The sequence below is a fragment of the Hyperolius riggenbachi genome, chromosome 4 (genome assembly GCF_040937935.1).
Source record: "Hyperolius riggenbachi isolate aHypRig1 chromosome 4, aHypRig1.pri, whole genome shotgun sequence".
Classification (NCBI taxonomy): Eukaryota; Metazoa; Chordata; class Amphibia; order Anura; family Hyperoliidae; genus Hyperolius; species Hyperolius riggenbachi.
The window spans coordinates 411487810-411508129 of record NC_090649.1 but is presented as its reverse complement, the minus strand read 5'-3'; the positions used below and the strand labels follow the sequence as shown (position 1 = coordinate 411508129).

At 41.8% G+C, this 20320-nt stretch overlaps 1 protein-coding gene and 1 long non-coding RNA gene across 7 annotated transcripts in view; one reads left to right on the top strand and one right to left on the bottom strand.

The window, feature by feature from the left end:
- The window catches only part of WDPCP (WD repeat containing planar cell polarity effector), a 541772-nt gene that overhangs the window by 402467 nt on the left and 118985 nt on the right, over positions 1-20320 (top strand). For all 6 annotated transcript variants that reach the window (XM_068232353.1, XM_068232349.1, XM_068232350.1 and 3 more), the window contains one exon: positions 11393-11472. In XM_068232353.1, coding sequence (XP_068088454.1) covers positions 11393-11472 — 80 coding nt within the window. The remainder of the gene's footprint in view (positions 1-11392; positions 11473-20320) is intronic.
- Positions 3539-20320, bottom strand: part of LOC137504231 (uncharacterized) — a 90924-nt gene continuing 74142 nt past the window's right edge. Inside the window, exon 3 of the long non-coding RNA XR_011019449.1 lies at positions 3539-3869. This is a non-coding gene — a long non-coding RNA (uncharacterized lncRNA). The remainder of the gene's footprint in view (positions 3870-20320) is intronic.

Here is a 20320-nt window from a genome sequence, read left to right as displayed (position 1 = left end):
CCACTCTTTCTGTAAATACAATAAACTTCATATCACTTTTCAAATATCACTGTGTGTGTCTCCTATATAATATATTTAACTGACATTTTTTATCATAACAACCAACGATTTAAACAGGAAAATCATGACGATTAACAAGGTTGCCCAAAATTTTGCATCCCACTGTACAAGAGACACATTATTACAGTCTGAAGCCCAGATACTGATCTTTGACATCTACTTTGAGAGGTTTAAGGTGCGTACACACACACGACAGCAGCCAAGGACGAGTCCGTCGGCACCTTCCGCTGGGCGGATCTTTCAGGAACAGCCTTATCAGTCCGACAGTGCGTACACACGCACTACAGTCTGCTGAAAACCCGCCCAGCGGAAGGTGCCGATGGACCCGTCGTTGGCTGCTGTCGTGCGTGTGTACGCACCTTTAGTCTGTAACTTCCCCATTGCAATCTGAAGAGATTATATAATCCAACTATTGCCCAGTGTTTTTGGTCATGTGAATTCAATTTCATTACAAGAATTTGAGAAGCAAAAACTTAATTTTTCTTAAAAGTTTATATTTCACCACACTGGTTACTAAACTATTATTTTAAGTATTTTTAAATCTGTGTTTTCAGAATGAGTTTTTAATATATAGAACACTACTGAATTAAAATGAAATAAAATACTATTTTAGGCACATAGGAGAAAAGGGGGAAAATACCATTAAGTCTGGGACAGGTAGCTAAACAAATAACCACTTTTGTCTGTGACTCCCCCTGCCCGTGGTATTGTTTAATTTGATGTGGTCCCCTCCCTAAGTACATGCCTAATATTTTAAAGCCAGGTCCCCTTTTGCTCCAACTGTGATTGTTTTCTTGAAAAATATAATTTCATTTGATTATCTGTATGCTTTTGTCATTTGTTTTTGTTTGTATGTTTATGACTGCAGAAACTCTGTAGAACATTACATTGCTTTTACCTTTTATGTTTGCTTGAATAAAAAAAAGTACAAATTTAATGTAATTAGTATCACTATAACATTTAATTTAAATTGTGAAGAAAAAAAATCTTTAATGTACTGATTGTTCTATCCGTCTTAAGACTTAGCAAGTGATACTGTAGATAGACCATGTTGTTTGCTATGAAGCTATCTCACATTTACTACATAATGTCAAACGTAGGCCTTTCTTAAACTTTCCCATGTTTGCTGTTCAAACCACAAGGTGGAACACTAAACAAAAATAACATTTTCATTTGTAATTTTTAATATTTTCCTGGTGAAATAATTGTAAAAGTCTATACTAATAAATAAAACAAAAATGAAAGGACAAATTACTGTATATTGTTTAGATTCTTTAAAGTGACTCTGTAATGAGAGTGACATGGAGGCTGTTTTTTTCCTTTTAGGCCTCTTTCACAGTGGGACATTGCGTTTGATGTGACGTTAAGGTCGCATAACGTGCCTCTAATGCAACGCATTGAAAGACTACAACTTGGACGTTATAGTACATTCTTTAGCCATGCATTTGGTGCGCCGTTTTCGTCGCACAGGGATGGAACGAAAACGGCGCATGCGTTACATTAAAAAAAAACATTATTGAGCATGTGCAACACACACAACGCAGCAGATTTATTGCTAAAAGCACAGCATGCAGCACTTTCTAAATATTGCTACACGTTACACACAACGCAACGTGTGCACTGTGAATGTTGCACAGACTAACTATTGCTGTGCGTTGGTCCACGTTAAAACATTTTCTAACGTGCGACTTTAACGTCGCACTGTGAAAGAGGCTTAAAACAAAGCATAGTGCCTGGTTGTCCTGCTGATCCACTGCCTCTAATGCATGAACTTTAGCGAAAAGGAAAAAAAAAAATCAATATAAAAACTATTATCTATAACCACACCCCCTAAAAATGCTAAAAGGTTTTTTTTTTTTGATAGATATACATAGGCACAGAGGGTGATATGGGTTGCTTGACAGTTGGAAACAGCTGTTATTTCCCACAATGCAACAAGGCTCACAGACAAGAAACTGTCTGGACCTAGGTCCTGACATCGAACTGTGGGAGGGGTTTCACCACAATATCTGCCATACAGACGTCCCTGATGATCTGTTCGAGAAAAGGTAAAGATTTCTCATGGGAAAGATGTTATCAGCTACTGATTGTGATGGAGTTCAATCCTTGGTTACAGTTAATCTTTAAAGCTACTGATCCGAAACAAGTATGTAGAAGTGCTGTTTGGACAAGCCAAAAAGATCAGCAGGAAAGCCAGGCATTTAGCATTGTTTAAAAAGAAGTATAAATGGCAGCCGCTATATCTCTCTCACGACAAGGTTACTTTAAGAAAATCATGAGGAGTCAAACTATACTACAAGATTGTTGACCAAACCCATCTGGAACAAAGGAAGACAGCCTCCTGGCAGTTCTGTAAGGGGCAGAGTTGTGCACAGGCAAAGCAAGGTAATATTCACTGCAGCCCTCAGGTAAGATACTAGCAGCCTCATACTGACTGCAACTGGCAAGTGGAACAATTATAACCCTGTACTGACTGGTGCCTACAGAAACCTTCTATTTACTGCAAAATGATAGGATGCCTAGAGCCACGTAGCAGGTGGCCATTTCATGGTAACAGTTGCCCGATACTCAAGCTTCAGACACAAATTTTTTTCTTCACTTGTATCGCGACCCAACTAATGATCATCTTTCTGGGAAAAAAAAGTAAACGTGCTATTTGCAGTAAGTGACCTGCATGGTAAAACTTCATGATTTTATTACATACCAGCATCTCTTATCAGCAATATGTCCTCAAACACTAGGTGTCTCCAGAATAGACAGAGCTGTCATTGTGCATGTGTTATTGCAGAAAAAAGCATTCTACTCACTAATTAAAATCACATGATGTTATACATGGGAATGCAACTGGTGGTATCTGAAATAAAGATCTGGGAACTCACTGCTAAATCGGATTTTCGCTTGGGAGCCAGGGAGTCAAGCACTCCCTTATGCACCATGTAGATCCAATAAATTTGTGGATCAATAATCTGGTGGATCGTAGCTTTATCCATAAGGATATTTTTTGCCAGGATACATTTTTAGGAATGCATCCAAAACAACAACAATGTGGCAGATCTAGGTCATGATTAGCCCTTGCAGGTGGGGATTGTCATGCCCCTAAATTTCCTTTATTTCATGTCATCTTTGTGTTGGGACCTGTTTACTTTAAATCCAGCTAGCATGTTATCTTTGCTAGGTTAATTCCACTGTCTGGACAGTGATAACTACTGGTATCTCTCGGGCAAAATCTCCAGCTACTGTCGGGGCAGAAACCCGTGTATTATTTAGGGCAGTAACTACAACCAGCCAGACATCTGATAATTCCACTGATTTACAGAGGTACAGTAGATAGTAACTAGTCCTGCCATAGATTCTTCAAACGTGACATGTGCCGAGGTCTTGGCTGTCTCGGTCCCAGTGCCTCAGTCCCCAGTGATTGTTCTTTTCTGGCATGTCTGTCACTACATCTAAACTTTAACCCTCCTATCTATATTGGCGGTGGTCTCCTGCACATCTGCAGCACTAGAGAAGTGAGGAGGGTAACAGAGCCCGAGTTTTCATCTTCAGATGCAGGCTTACAATGTAAACTCTTGCTTTTCCTTTCTAATGCCTTTAAAGAGTTTTTGGTTCTCCAGTTGGTGTCTCTGGCAGTATCTATTCCACTTTCTTCTCAGGCGATCAGAGCCCAATGGTTCAGTGTTCCAGCTGCCCCAGAGCAAGTTCCAATCGCTTGATTGACAGAGAAATCCATTCCGAGTAATTCCTCTTCGGGTGGAACAGGCGACGGGGGATTTTGATCACTCTTGCTGCTGGGAAATGTAGGATTAGGCCTGAATAAGACAGCAAATCACATCTCCGTTTATGATAAATAGACACATTTAAGAAGTACTGCAGTGTACGTTAAATTCTGCTGTCATCATTGGGCTTGAGAACTCAGTATGGATTCTGTCTGCCATATTGTCATGTCCTTTTGTTGTCTAAATGCTTTAATTAACTCTTATGCATAAACATGGATTCCTGCCTTTGTACTGCCAGCCGTGCTCTGAGCACACATTAACCTTTGGGAGCATGCATCATAATGAGTTAGTGCTCCGTGGCAGAAATCAGATTTCCTTCACATATGGCAGCTTGGCCAAGCCAAAGTGCATATTTCAGATGCCGAAATGAGCTTAGCTTGTCTTTTTAGTCCTTTGACACCAAAATGTTCAAAACAGAGATAAGATGCATTCCCCCTCTGTATTTAGCTTATGCACATTAAGATCCAATGTTTTGGGATCCTTAATGGAATTGCAGTTTGATGAGGTAACGATTTTTTAAGGTACCTGAAAAATTCAGTCAAACACATGAAGGAAACAGGACAGATGAAATGAATACAGCAACATGTCAGATGTTACTAAATTCAGTTCAGTTTGTTTGGAGGAAAACAATGGTTTTGGACAGAGAAAGTTAGGGTAGAGGCAAGGTGGAATAGGCCTTCTTGCAGAGGTGAGTTTTGAGTGCTTGTTTGAAGGTGTTGAAGGAGCGGTCAAGCCTGATGGGCAGTGTTAAAAAGTTCTACAGGATGGGGGCGGCTCTAGAGAATTCTTGTAGTCACGCATGGGAGTGCAAGATGCATGGGGTGGTTAGGAGGAGGTCATTAGAGGAGTGAAGTGGACGGTCATGTGTGTATCTGCTGACGAGGTGCAGGAGACGGCTGTTTATTCTAAAATCAGGAAAGTGGAAAATAACTTTTCATAGCAGTGTATACCAGTGCCAATCAGACAGTGCTGTCTACACTTCCTGTTGTCCTTGTGTACCACACAGTAAAATCAGCTCAGCAACGTAACAGTGTGCTTAGGCCCTACAGGATGTGCAAAAAAATCATATATTTGAGAAAAGCTTTAGCAGCAATATCATTTGCTTTGCTTAAAGCAAACCTGAACTGAAAAAAAAAGTCAAAACAAACATACACAGGTCATACTTATGTCCCGCGTAATCTGCTAATCAATCTTTCTCCTCTTACGTCCTCTTTGTCCACAGTGATAGATGGAATTTTCCATCCTCCATTTTAAAAATGGCGACGACCCCGTAACAGCTTACAGGTCAGCACTTACAGGTTACCCACTAATATTGCTTGAGCCATAGTGAAACATGGACATTACCTTGCACATCAGTTATCCTTTCAGTTATTACTGACAGCAAACAGATAGCAAGGAGATATAAAAAAAAAACTGATGGTGGCCTATTCCCCAAAAATGGACAGGACACATGAGCTTAGGTAGTGGCAGTCTACATAGAAAAATTAAGAAAAAGTAAAGAAGAAAGTAGAGAGAGAAAAGGAACAAGAGAGTAGAAGGAAGAAAATGAAAGAAAGAGAGTTTTTGCAGTGTTTGCAGCCCCATATAAATGACATTATCGTATTTGGAAGATACGAAAATAATGGTTAGGTACACTAACTGGCAGGGTCCAAAAGTAATATAAAAGTTTATGCAGAAAATACATCAGATGAAACCAGATTTTAAGACAATCCACAATAGTATCCTCCATAGACTTGCAAGTTGAAATTGAGGGGTCACATACTAAGATTTATATGGGCCTTTCATACAGGTATGAATCAATGTGGCCAGGGCCAGTTTAAGTGGGACTGGAGCACTTGGGGCAAAGAAAACCCGGGGGACCCCAGCAGCAAAATCAGCCCCCATGGCCCCTGAGCCAGCTGCCCCCCCCCCCCCTCAGTTGGTCTCCCCTCCATTTCTCCCTGAGGCCCCTGCTGATTTGTGGATTCATTGTTACTCACCTGTCCCAGCGAGCTGCTCTCTCCATGCCCTGCTGCCTGCCTCTTCTCCACAACCTGGTGCTTGTTATGCATAGTATAGGCTGCACTGGGTCATGGAGAAGAGGCAGGCAGCGGGGATGAAGACTAGAGATGGCCCGAACGGTTCCCGGCAAACTTCCGGGGTTCGCGATTGCGGAGAACCGCAAACTTTTCCGGAAGTTCGATTCGCCCCCATAGTACATCATTAGGGTCAACTTTGACCCTCTACATCACAGTCAGCAGGCACATTGTAGCCAATCAGGCTACACTCCCTCCTGGAGGCCCTCCCCCTTATAAAATGCAGGCAGCGTCAGGCATTGGACTCACTTGTGTGCCTGCAGTAATTAGAGAAGGGATAGCTGCTGCAGACTCTCATAGGGAAAGCTTAGTTAGGCTCTTGTAGGCTTGTTAGCTTGCTCCTTGCTGATTCTTATTGCTAAAAAAGCACCCCAAAACAGTTCTTTTGAGATCTAATCTTGTTCTTGTGATCTATTTTTGTGCGTGTGTGTGTGGCCCACTTGCATTATATTTATATACAGCCCTGTCAGTCAGTCGCAGCTGGCCTTTGGCCCCTTAATTCCTACTGTGCCACTGCCAGGCCCAGCACATTCAGTGACTACTTGTGTGTTTGACAGGCAGCTGCACATTTGTAATCCCAATCACTGCACCTGTTCACTGTTTAGTCCACCTACCTACCTACCTACGTGAGCGCACGCATTGTTAATACCACCAGTTATTGCACCTGTTCACGGTACAAGTGTGTGTGTGTGTGTGTGTGTGTGTGTGTGTGTGTGTGTGTGTGTGTGTGTGTGTGTTTGTGTGTGTGTGTGTGTGTGTGTGTGTGTGTGTGTGTGTGTGTGTGTGTGTGACAGGTGCACATTTGTAATACCCAGCAGCACTGCATATACCTACCTACCTACTCACGTAAACGCACGCAGTGGGATATTTAATACCACCAGTCACTGTATCTGTTCACGGTATGTGTGTGTGACAGGTGCACATTTGTAATACCCTGCAGCACAGCATATACCTACCTATTGTTCAGTGCACCCACCTACCTACGTGAGCGCACGCAGTGTGCTATTTAATACCACCAGTCACTGCATACAGTGGAGGAAATAATTATTTGACCCCTCACTGATTTTGTAAGTTTGTCCAATGACAAAGAAATGAAAAGTCTCAGAACAGTATCATTTCAATGGTAGGTTTATTTTAACAGTGGCAGATAGCACATCAAAAGGAAAATCGAAAAAATAACCTTAACCCATTCAGGTTCCGTCGTTTTCACGTGAGAAATGTTCACCTCCCATTCATTAGCCTATAACTTTATCACTACTTATCACAATGCACTGATCTATATCTTGTTTTTTCCGCCACCAATTAGGCTTTCTTTGGGGGGTACATTTTGCTAAGAGCCACTTTACTGTAAATGCATTTTAACAGGAAGAATAAGAAAAAAATGGAAAAATTCATTATTTCTCAGTTTGCAGCCATTATAGTTTTAAAATAATACATGCCTCCATAATTAAAACTCACGTATTGTATTTGTCCATATGTCCCGGTTATTACACCGTTAAAATTATGTCCCTATCACAATGTATGGCGACAATATTTTATTTGGAAATAAAGATGCATTTTTTCCATTTTGCATCTATGACTATTTACAAGTTTAAAATAAAAAAAAATATAGAAATATTTCATCTTTACATTGATATTTAAAAAATTTAGACCCTTAGGTAAATATTTACATTTTTTTTATTGTAATGGTTTTTTTTTTTTATACTAAACATTTTATTTGGGTACTTTTGGGAGGGTGGGAGGTAAACAATAGATTTATAATGTAAATGTGTGTTAATTCTTTTTGTTTGTTTTTTTCAGGTGTAGTATTACTTTTTGGCCACAAGATGGCGGCCATGAGTTTGTTTACATGACGTCACTCTAAACGTAGCACGCGCTTAGAGTGACGCATCGGGAAGGAGACGGCCAGAAAAAGCTCAGCTTCCGAGAGAAGCTGTCGCTTTTTCAGCAGGGGAGAGGAATCAATGATCGGGCTCCATAGCCCGATACATTGATTCCTTGGCTACCGAATCCGCGGCCGGGAGTGCGCGTGCACGCGCACGATCGGCCGCGGGGGCGCGCGGTAGCGCGCATGGTTCCTGGACGTAGAAACTACGTCCAGGAACCAAAATAGGTTAAATAAAAGATAGCAACTGATTTGCATTTCATTGAGGGTAATAAGTTTTTGAACCCCTACCAACCATTAAGAGTTCTGGCTCCCACAGAGTGGTTAGACACTTCTACTCAATTAGTCACCCTCATTAAGGACACCTGTCTTAACTAGTCACCTGTATAAAAGACACCTGTCCACAGAATCAATCAATCAAGCAGACTCCAAACTCTCCAACATGGGAAAGACCAAAGAGCTGTCCAAGGATGTCAGAGACAAAATTGTAGACCTGCACAAGGCTGGAATGGGCTACAAAACCATTAGCAAGAAGCTGGGAGAGAAGGTGATAACTGTTGGTGCGATTGTTCGAAAATGGAAGGAGCACAAATGACCATCAATCGACCTCGCTCTGGGGCTCCACGCAAGATCTCACCTCGTGGGGTGTCAATGGTTCTGAGAAAGGTGAAAAAGCATCCTAGAACTACACGGGAGGAGTTAGTGAATGACCTCAAATTAGCAGGGACCACAGTCACCAAGAAAACCATTGGAAACACATTACACCGCAATGGATTAAAATCCTGCAGGGCTCGCAAGGTCCCCCTGCTCAAGAAGGCACATGTGCAGGCCCGTCTGAAGTTTGCCAATGAACACCTGAATGATTCTGTGAGTGACTGGGAGAAGGTGCTGTGGTCTGATGAGACCAAAATAGAGCTCTTTGGCATTAACTCAACTCACTGTGTTTGGAGGAAGAAAAATGCTGCCTATGAACCCCAAAACACCGTCCCCACCGTCAAGCATGGGGGTGGAAACATTTTGCTTTGGGGGTGTTTTTCTGCTAAGGGCACAGGACAACTTAATCGCATTAACGGGAAAATGGACGGAGCCATGTATCGTGAAATCCTGAACGACAACCTCCTTCCCTCTGCCAGGAAACTGAAAATGGGTCGTTGATGGGTGTTTCAGCACGACAATGACCCAAAACATACAGCAAAGGCAACAAAGGAGTGGCTCAAGAAGAAGCAAATTAAGGTCATGGAGTGGCCTAGTCAGTCTCCGGACCTTAATCCAATAGAAAACCTATGGAGGGAGCTCAAGCTCAGAGTTGCACAGACAGCCTCGAAACCTTAGGGATTTAGAGATGATCTGCAAAGAGGAGTGGACCAACATTCCTCCTAAAATGTGTGCAAACTTGGTCATCAATTACAAGAAACGTTTGACCTCTGTGCTTGCAAACAAGGGTTTTTCCACTAAGTATTAAGTCTTTTATTGTTAGAGGGTTCAAAAACTTATTTCCCTCAATGAAATGCAAATCAGTTGCTATCTTTTATTTAAGGTTATTTTTTCGATTTTTCCTTTTTGATGTGCTATCTGCCACTGTTAAAATAAACCTACCATTGAAATGATACTGTTCTGAGACTTTTCATTTCTTTGTCATTGGACAAACTTACAAAATCAGTGAGGGGTCAAATAATTATTTCCTCCACTGTACCTATTCACTGCACCTGTGTGACCGTACATTGTATTAGCCAAGTCAGTGCATACCTTTCATTTCATCCCCCCCAATATGGACAAAACAAGAGGCAGAGCCAAAGGCAGGCCACCTGGAAGGTCTGTTAGAGGTCGCGCTGTCGTGATTTCGTGTGGCCCTCGACCAAAGTACAGTGTTCAGAAGAAGGCACGTACCATCAACCCCCAATATTGTCAGGACTTAGTTGACTATTTAACACAGAACACCTCATCTTCCTCGCTTCCACACGGAAGCGTGACATATCTTCCTCCTCCTGCTCTGATTCTGGCACCCCACTTAACACTCCGTCGGCAGCCATCACCAAAGTGCCATCATCCCAGGGCTCAGTGGTGTGGAAAATGTTTGGTGTGTCTGCCTCAGATGAGAGCAATGCCATCTGCTTGCCTGCACGCCGTGTGACTGCCTGCCCCAAGACTAAGTTGGCCCCCACACAGCATCTCTGCCTGCAGGCCGCTTGACTGCCTTCACCACCACCACCAACAGAGTCCAGGACTCCAGGTGGCCGCTATAATAATTTTTCTGGTGCGTGTTCATGCCTGCCTAATTTTTCTGGCTGCACTGCAGCTGCAACAACAAAACAAAAGGCATGTACATGTGCCAATTCCCCTTCATGATCAATACCTTGCCGCGGTGAAGGGGCTTGCGTATCACAATGAAGCAATGACCGCCAGCTATATGAGTGTCTCGGGAGGGGGGGGGCACACCCAAGATAATAAGGTCGTTGCTTCATTGTGGACAGACCAAATTTGTGGTGCATTACGTAGTGAGTTTGGTGTGTCAGTGTGAAGCAGTACTCTAATTACACTCCCTGATTGATGTATACATATGCAAGATGTTTTAAAGCACTTTAGGCCTCCAATTTAACATGCAATGTGATTTCTGCCCTTAAAACGCTACTTTGTGTCAAATCCAGATTTTTCCCCGGGACTTTTGGCGTCTATCCCACTCATCCATGCAAAAACTCAGATGTTAGACCCCTTGAAACATCTTTTCCATCACTTTTGTGGCCAGCATAAATGTTTCTAGTTTTCAAAGTTCGCCTCCCCATTGAAGTCTGTTGCGGTTCGCAAAAGTTCGCAAGTTCGCAAACGTTTGCGGAGGTTTGCGAACCTAAAATCGAAGGTTCGGGCCATCTCTAATGAAGACAAAGCACAGATGGAGCAGCGCACTGCAACGGGTGAGTTACAATGCAGCAAAGACCCTGGGGAGACCACCACCAGTGGTGCCGGGGTCTTGGCAGCAGTCAGGGATCCTATGCCTTAATGTCAGCTCCGGCCCTGAACGTTGCAATGCATATGCAATGTACAGGGCATACATCACATGGACACAGAAATGTAAAGGGTGGTAGAAAGTAAAAGGGTAGCTAACACATATCGTCCAGCTGGGTCCCCCTTGTTCCAGGGCCCTGAAACAGCATCAGTGTCTGCTAGGACTATTGCTATGCTCCTGCCTTCCCATTTCTACACGTCTGTCCACAGCTCTGATATCGGAAGTGTTCTTTAACAGCAGCTAAGTAAATGTTTTGTGTTGTTAGGTATTTAAAGCTGAATGATCATTTGTAGCACATGAATGTCGCCTAAAAGCCTGTGAGTGGTTCTCATCTTCTGCCACCCCAGGGCTGACACAACAGAGAGCAATGTGTGATGTGTGGCCGTCCTGTCTGACCAGTGAACACAGCAATATTCAGAGACATCATGGCCACAGTTGAGTCAACACACTGAATATGGTCAGACAAAGAGCTTTTCAGCCTGACAGAGCACTTAATGACTAAATCAAAGTACATCACTCAGCAGCGTAAACAAATTAAATGACTTGTTTCCAAAGATTGCCCTCCTTACTTCTCTTGTATGTTTTATTTTTGCAGACAATTAGTTCACATTGAGAACGAGATTGGAATTGAAGTCTATGCGGAATCTCTGGATAAAGCTCTGCCTTGGAATCTGGGTATGAATCAGAAAGTGGATGTTTAATGCTTTGAGTGATGTAATTTATTACCAGAGGGAGCTTGGTAGACCTGCAGAGAGCAATGAATGCACTGGATGTATCTTATGTAAGCAGCGCACAATGTGTGCTTTATCTGACATGAGCCATGCTTTAAGAGATATATTTTTGTATTGCAGGGCACATTAATAGCAGACTGCGCTCCACAGTGTGTGTGCAAATTAAAGTAACTCCTATTTGTCCTTGGGGAATCTTGCAATGAATCATGGCCACATATGTGGACAATACCTGCTGATTTTCTCTATAATTTCCGAGCCAAGCCTAGACAATTATGTCGTAGCTATAGGAGCACTATTACAATGCATTCAGCTTCAGAAGTAAAGGCACAAAATGAGTCACCCTTTTGCACTGTTTTTGGCTTCACCAGACACCCCTGGCAGACTGATCTATATGGATAAGACAAATATTATTGTAAACTTAGAATAAACATTTACATCCACGTTATTTAAATGAGCAGGTTTTCATGGAAAAATGCAGACTGGTTGGAGCGATACTTACCCCCACTGTAGTTAGCCCAGCCCTCCCCATCTCCCAAGACTAAAAAATAAGGTTTTCTAGCTAGAATGGTAGGTTTCAGCAAAGGGATAGGCTTGTTTTAGCGATTGTTTAAATGGGTAACTTTAGACAGGAGAAAGGTTGGAGTTATATTGAGGTTTTGTCAGGGAAAGGGTCAAGATTGAACAAAAGATTTAGGTTAGGGAAATGAGAGGAGATCACAGTAATGGTGCCCATACATGGTACATTTTTTTCTTTTTTTTCCAATTAGATAGTTTCGCTCGATTAGTCCGTTAGATATTTGATTTGATCGTTTTGGTCAAATAAACGGATGAACATTTTTATTGTAACGTCTATGAGCACCATTAGGTGGATAACTTTGTTGTAAGAAAAACAATATGTATGGCCATTTCAGATCCCTATAATTCAGAGGCTAATGTTACTGCTAAAATGACCATACATAGATTTTTTTTTTCAACAGATCCTTTTAATCAAATGTGGCAGTGGTTTATTCATTCCCATCTTGACTGCTCAATTAACTTTCAATCAGTTTTGGGCAGTTTTTAAAGCAAACGCACAATTGGGTATTGCAGTAAATGTGAACTCTAGAGTGGAGAGTTGAAGGCCGCATACTTTGTACTGCACTGAGGAGTACTGAGTGGCAGCAATTCTGTTGACTGAATGACCATTGTGGTTGGATTTTAGTCAGACCACCTAGTCCACCTTTTCAGCAAAGCTTGGTGTACAGAGGCGCCAGAGTAGTATAAAAACGTTTAAAAACCGTCTAAAAGAGGGGGATGTTCAGGTGGACTTACCTCCCTCAAAAATATAAAACTCAATTGAGTCACAATGTATCAGGACAAATTTGTTTTATTTAACTCCACTTAGTGCAACGCGTTTCGCAGGTGTGGTCCCACTTCATCAGGCAAACAGGAGTATAACTCAATGGGTCTAAATGCAGAAGTGAGCGCCTCACTCACAGTTGCATTAAATGGAGTTAAATAAAAAAAATTTGTATTGATATATTTTGACTCAATTGAGTTTTATATTTTTGAGGGAGGTAAGTCCACCTGAACATCCCCCTCTTTTAGACATTTTTTAAATGTTTTTATTCTACTCTGGCGCCTCTGTACACCAAGCTTTGCTGAAATCTTTATTCCACCCTCGGTGGAGGGGTGCTACCCCGTTTCTTATCTACAGAGAGCGACATCTTAAAAACCTGAGTGGGGTCAGGTTCTAATACTCCCCAACTGCACTTGAAGTGGTTGCCTATGGGTAACCCATGTTTGTGAGTATATCTAAGATTTTTTTGCTTTAAACCACAACCAACTTAACAATACTACACCATATTGGGCTCTCGATTTCTCTTTGTTCTTCCAAGCACCTAGTCCGCCTACCCAACTTGGGTCAGTGTTTTAAGTATTGGAGGTAGAGGATCACCAGGACCACCAGACAACTGCCATTGTTTAAAAGGAAGTAAATAAATATGGTAGACTCCATACTTCTCTCTTTCTGCCTGACAGCTGTTTCGCAGGCTAAACCTGCTTCTTTAGGGGCACAAACACGTACAAGACCAAAAGTGGCAATTTAAATAGGTGGTCATCATCACTTACCCCGTCCCCCTCTGGCAGCGTGGAAAGCAACACCAAAACAAACCAGCTTCTGGGTTGTGAAATCAGTCCTCAAGGTGCAGATTTGTGGGCGGCTGCATGTAGTCTACACTGTGCATCTGGTCCTGCCTGGTTTCCCAGAAGTTTGTGGCATCATTGGTCTGCTATTGGTAGACTGGTGTGGAAGGGGAGGGTGCGTTGGGTCATGTGGAGCGCTATTGGTAGACTGGTATGGAAGGAGTGGGTGTGTTAAGTCAAGTGGCTGCCACTGCCTTTGCACTGCTGTGTATACCCGACTGGAAATAAAGCGTTTTGAAAAGGAGTAGTCTATTTAAGAGCGTTTTAGAGAGATTTGCATTAAAGTGGACCCAAATTAAAAAAACAAGATTTCAAAAATAAAATCTATTTTCTAAATTATAATAATAAATAGCAGCCTTTTTTCAGCTGCATGATGACAAATATAAAATATTTTACATTTATTGGAGGAACCCCTCCCTTCCTTTCAAATTGCCGGGACAAAATCCGGCAAACTGATGGAGTAGATGGTGTCCGGCAATGGAGGAATTGCTAATGGCTGCCCCCAGTATAACCCTAGTTATGAAAAGAAAAGGGTGAAAAGCATGCACGGAAATGATCATAGGTTTGAAGGAGTGTTTATTTATCTTTGTATGTGTCAGAGTGGTGCAAGTAAATCTTTTTAATAAAAAAAAATGTTTGGTTTGGGTCCGCTTTAATAATGAATATCCTCAATAGGTATTTGAGCACCTTGGTTTTGCTGCTGCCATAGCATATGCAAGATTCCCCCAAAAGATTGAATTTCACATTGTAGGTTGAAAACAAGATCTGATTATATGGATTCATTTCGCAATAGAGTGCATCATTTTCAGGCTAGAGTAAGAACAATCGCTAATAATGGTGTGCTACTGGATTTTGGATTGGCTACAATGAAAGCAGCACTGACCAATAACCAAACAGCAGTGGTAAACACATGTCCTGTGCGTCAGCGGAAGTCCAGCTTCTTAGCACCTGCCTCTAATTCATGTCCTGAGGGTGTTCCTGTGTCTCCTGCTTGCTACGCAGTGGGGAGAGCCTGCCAATATCCTCATACAAGACATAAGCTTGTTGTGTCTGCTAACACTGTACCAATACTAGAAACTATAAAGTCATAATCTGAAGTCAGAATAAACCTTCACTTCAAATATACAATTTTCATAAGCTTCGTGTTGTCTTGGCAAACAGAATATATTGACTTGCTCCCACTTTAAGCCAGAAAAGGGAAGGGTGTGTTATCCGTGGCTCCCTTGTCAGCTGCTACATCCTGCTTAGAACCTTCACAGCCTTTCTTTTCTAAGACGAGCCTTTCAACAATCGCTCTTTATACTTGACATTTTCTGTATTAACATTTACATTTTGCTTATGAAACATTATTACTGACAGCTTTTCAAACACGACAAATTAGAGGACAGTTAAGGTCTATCATGAAACATTGACTGAGGCGCCAATGCCTGGCACTCACCATACCAGTACAAATATGGGTCAACATCTAATACAACTGCTCTGAGAAGATCTGTTCATTTCTCATATCCAAGCTTACCACTGAATGATATGTGCACTGGGAGAAATCTGTGCAGCTTTAAAAGTCATTCAAAAAACAGAGCTTTGGAATACAATTTTAAATGGTATATAAACTGTAGTGGAGGGGAAAAAATCCTTCTGTGAAATGTGCATTTTTCAGGCTAAGTTCACAGTGCTTAGTGTCAATTCACTGCCCATACAGTTCTATGTGGCTGTTCACAGTACTGCGCTGTAACTGATCGTGTTATTCTAACTCGCTGCATGCAGGCTTTGTACTAAAGCCTATGTCCAGTCTCCATTGCAGTTCACACTCATTATAATGTGTGCGTTATGTAACTGCCCTCTGTGAACCTAGTCTTAACCTCCTTGCCGGTCTAATTAACGCCGGCAAGGAGACAGCGCAGAACGTTGTTTTTTTTTTTTTTTAAATCATGTAGCGAGCCCAGGGCTCGCTACATGATAGCCGCTGAGCGGCGGCATCCCCTCACCCACTCCGATCGCCTTCGGCGTTCAGAGTAAGCAGGAAATCCCGTTCAGAACGGAATTTCCTGCAGGGCTTCCCCGGTCACCATGGCGACAGGGCGGGATGACGTCACCGACGTCATGGACGTCAGGACGTCACAGGGAATCCCGATCCGCCCCTCAACGCTGCCTGGCACTGATTGGCCAGGCTTTGCAGGGGTCTGGGGCGGCTCAGCGCGGCGGGTAGCGGCGAATCGGCGGGTAGCGGCGGCGATTGCGTACTACACGCAGCTAGCAAAGTGCGTGTAGTACGCGGGATAACCGGCAAGGAGGTTAAAGTGAACCCAAGGTGAAAATAAAAGAGATAAACCATTATACAGTATGTATCCTCCTACTCCTAAAAATGACCTTTTTTTTAGATCTCACGGTTTTATTTTATATTTAAACATTTAAATAGTAGGTTGAATGTTTTACTGTCTAATCAGTGGCAGCTTATTAAGTGTCCCAGAGTTAGAAAAAGATCAGTAGTTCATGTATTTTATCTCTCCCTGTCCTCAGAAATTGTATTCTGCCAGGAAAACTGGAATTGCTTTAATTTGCTCATCAGTGATGTTTACTATATTCCGGACAAGGTACCTACAAGACAGAAGCTTTCACTTACATGCCTAGAAATTAACTCTTTCAGGCAGCAAAATAAAACAAGCAAGACAGCCTGGTTATTAATGTTTTGTACTGTACATACACGTTTATCTCATCATTGGGTTGATTTACTAAAGGAAATAGCGCGAATGGTCTCCTGTTACTTGTGCTATTTCCACAGCGTGCTTTAAATGTAATGCACTGCACGCTACGCTACACTATACCAAATAGGCTGCTTGTCAAGTGACAGGCAGCCTAATGTGCCAATCAGAGTGTGGGGATCACGTCCTTTATAGTAATTGGACACGAAGGGGCGGGAGGAGAGGAGCGCTCCTTATTTGCAGGAAGGAGGCTTAAGGTAATAGCGTTCGCTATGCTGCACTACCAGCAGCATAGTATGCGCTTCTGTGTATGCGCACACTACGTGGCTTATAGCACACGTAGCGTGCAGTGCATTACATTTAAAGTACTCTGTGGAAATAACCCGAGTGACAGGAGATTACTCGCGATATTTCCTTTAGTGAATCAACCCCCATGTCACATGTCGCCTCTGGTATTTTTTATGGATTTTACTAAACATCACAGCCAAGCTTTCCTCTGTGTGACGTTCATACAAAAAAAAACTGGGAATTTTTCCAGTTGTTCAAGAAGAGACATGAGTGCATGGAAGCTTTTAATACTCCAAACAGTCATAGTTGCAAGTAACATGAATTTGGAACACGTAAAATTCCACTTTCTTTGCAAATTGCACATACCCACTGTTACATTTCTAGAGATCCTTTCCTGGTTGGATGCTCTAGAATAAGAGCGAGGGTTTATGTTACAATCCAAACTGCTGAATTAGGAACAGCTAGATATGCTCCTGAAAGCCTATACACATTTTCCCAGCATGTAAAAATTAAAAATCAATAAAAAATACAGGGGCTTGTAATACTGTATTCTGAAGTATTCAGGGTTCTTTTTCAGGAGTCCATCTTCCTCAGCAGCCTTTTCTGCAGCATGGCTCCTGTCTTATTGACACAAGCAGGGCCAAATTTTCCATTAGGCACTGTAGGCGCATGCCTACAGGCGCCTGATGAATGATGGAGAGGCGGCTCACTTCTGTCCCAGAGTGCCTCCTTCCCTATGCAGGGTCCACAGGGACACCTGTGGCTACCTACGTGGGGTAGGGAAAGTAGGAAAGAGGTAACAGCTGGGTCAGCCAGCACATTTGTAGTGTGTTTCGGTGGGAGGTTGTGGATTCGAGGAGGGCGAAGTCTTGGGTGCCAGAACATTTGTGCCTATAGGCTCCTGTGATGTAAATCTGGGCGTGGACAGAAGGCCTCTCCCTATGTTGCTTATAGTTTTTAAATTTGCATATGAAGTCTGTGGAAGAGGTCCATGTTCTTCCGTTCAAATAATACCTTGCCACCACTGTTTCTAGACTTGCTTGATCGAGTCTCCCCGCTGCATGGTAGCCCAAGTCTATAAAGAAATGAAACTGCTAGCAAGCTATTAATTTAGTGGAAGCACTCAAAAACAATTGACCTACAGTACTTCAGAGTCTCTTCAAATAGGATAGAAGGCTGCAAGCAGTGCAGTACAAACAAGACAATAGCCATACTACTGACTCAGCTGGGGATGTGCTCATTTACATAAATAACAACCCTAGTTTTTTTAACACTTGCTGTACTGGAAAATAGATACTTCAGACAATTTCTTAGGGCTAGTACTACATGTACCTTTGTTTATCTCATCATGTCACATGTTATGTCAGGTACACGTGAACTCATTCTCTGTCAGTAGTGGCTGTAAAAGTTTGTCTGTTAGCTTAATAGCTTAAAAATGAATGTATTAATTACACAACTGTATTAATTTATATGTAATATTAGACACTTAATTTAAGCAAAACTTTACTCTCATGGTTAAATGAGCAGCACAGAATTTGTTACTTATTCTCCACACCTGATAAAATCCACTGACTATTAGCAAACTGGAAGAATTCCATATCACAATCTCTGTAAAGAATGCTGTAGTACCTTGCCTCCCAGAAAATAAGACCTACCTCGAACATAAGACCTCCCCCCCCTCCCCCTTCCCCAATGTAAAAAAATAATGATGGAATTCAGGGTTTGGAGAGTTATAACAATAACTCTTGTAATGACTCTAACTAATGACAGATTGTAATGACATAACTATGTTTCAATAAGTGTAGCTTTTTTTCAAGATAAAATGTAGATTGTTGCTCATGGAAAAATAGACACCACCTGAAAAGAAGCCCTAGTGCATCTTTTGCAGCAATAATTAATATATGACCTGTCTTATTTTCTGGAAAACATGATGTGTCTTATGCACAAATCTGAAAGTAACCAGTATCCTGAGAATATGAGCCGCACCACACAGCTCTAAATTATCAGTTCATCTTTTATTATGCTCATTTAAATTACAAAAGCATACTCATAATTACAATTGTTAAAAAAAACAGGTGACCTCAACTCAACCCCTCTACAGGATAATGAACTGCTGATATGAAGAATTGATTAGGGCCAAAGTTACAAGCTGCATTTTAAATTGATTAATCAAAAAATATATATAATTGAAATAAAAAATAAAGTACTGCTGCTTGCAGGTGCAGGGAATAGGTAGTGAAATGTAACCACAGTACTGCAAGCTATAAGATCTATGACAAGTTGCAAAAAAGTGCAATCATACTGCATAAACAACTAAACATAAAGTACTGCTGCTGTCGGGGAGCAAAAGAGAATTGGAGAAAAAATGTAAGACGAAAAAAAAGTTACAAATTTCATATGTAGACAACCTATGAATATTCATTCATATGCAACACTGAACCTTTGTGCTGTAAGCAATAAGACTTGTGTGTAAAGTAAATAAGGACTGAGGTAGAGGATGGACAGGGTATTGCTAAACAGTGACTGGTACAAATACTGGCAGTACGAGGCAGATGAACAAAATAAAGTGCAGTGCTACAATGCAAACGGTATTCAAATACAGATCTCTTCAGCAGACTAACATTACGGCAAAGTGAGTACTCAGCGGCAGTAATTTTGGTCATTAACTCAGCACAATTTGGAGGCTATTGTCTGACATGTATCGCGGTCACATGACAGCTTCATCAGAACCTCGGCAGCCGTACTCTAATTTTGGTCATTAACACTTTTTTTCAAGTTTTGCAACTTCACCTTATCACTGTTTTGTTTGTTTTTTCTGATTCATCAATTTAAAATGCAGTTTGTAACTTTGCCCTTAATCAATTGTTCATATCAGCAGTTCATTATCCAGTAGAAAGGTTGAGTTGAGGTAACCTGTTTTTTAACTATTTTAATTATATGCTTTTGTCATTTAAATGAATATAATAAAAGATCAACTGATTATTTAGAATTGTATGGTGTGGCTGAATTTCTATTGATGCTGCTTTCTTTCATATTTGTGTCCCTGAACTTACACACCTGTAATCAGTTCAGTATTGCTCCCCTCTCCTAGTAGTTTGTTTGTGTTTTATATACACATCTTACTTTCTCACATGTTAGCAAGCTAATATAGTTAACCCTTGCAATACATAGAGCTGAATAAAATAAAGTTTTAAGTGTACTGGAGGTGACATGTGACATGATGAGATAAATATGTTTATACAGTTCCAAGCACACAAATAACTTGGCTGTGTTTCTTTTTTATCTTTGTGCCTAAAAGAGTTAAACTTCAGATGTGCAAGTGACGGTTTCTGTCTTGTCTGAACCTTATCGGATTAAAGAGTAAAGGTGGCCATACACTGGCCCGATTTGCCGCCGTTTCGACAGCAGATTCGATCACTGGGATCGAATCTGCTGCCAAACGTTCGCGCTACAAGCCGAATTTCGATCCATTTCGTCCGATCCCGTCGATCGCTCCATGCGGAAAATTACCGTCGATCGCCCGCGGGTAGGGAGCACGTCGCTAGCGGCGTTCGATTGCCCGACGACTGACGCAATAGAGCCGCATACATTACCTGCTCCGCCGGCGCAACTACCCCCAGT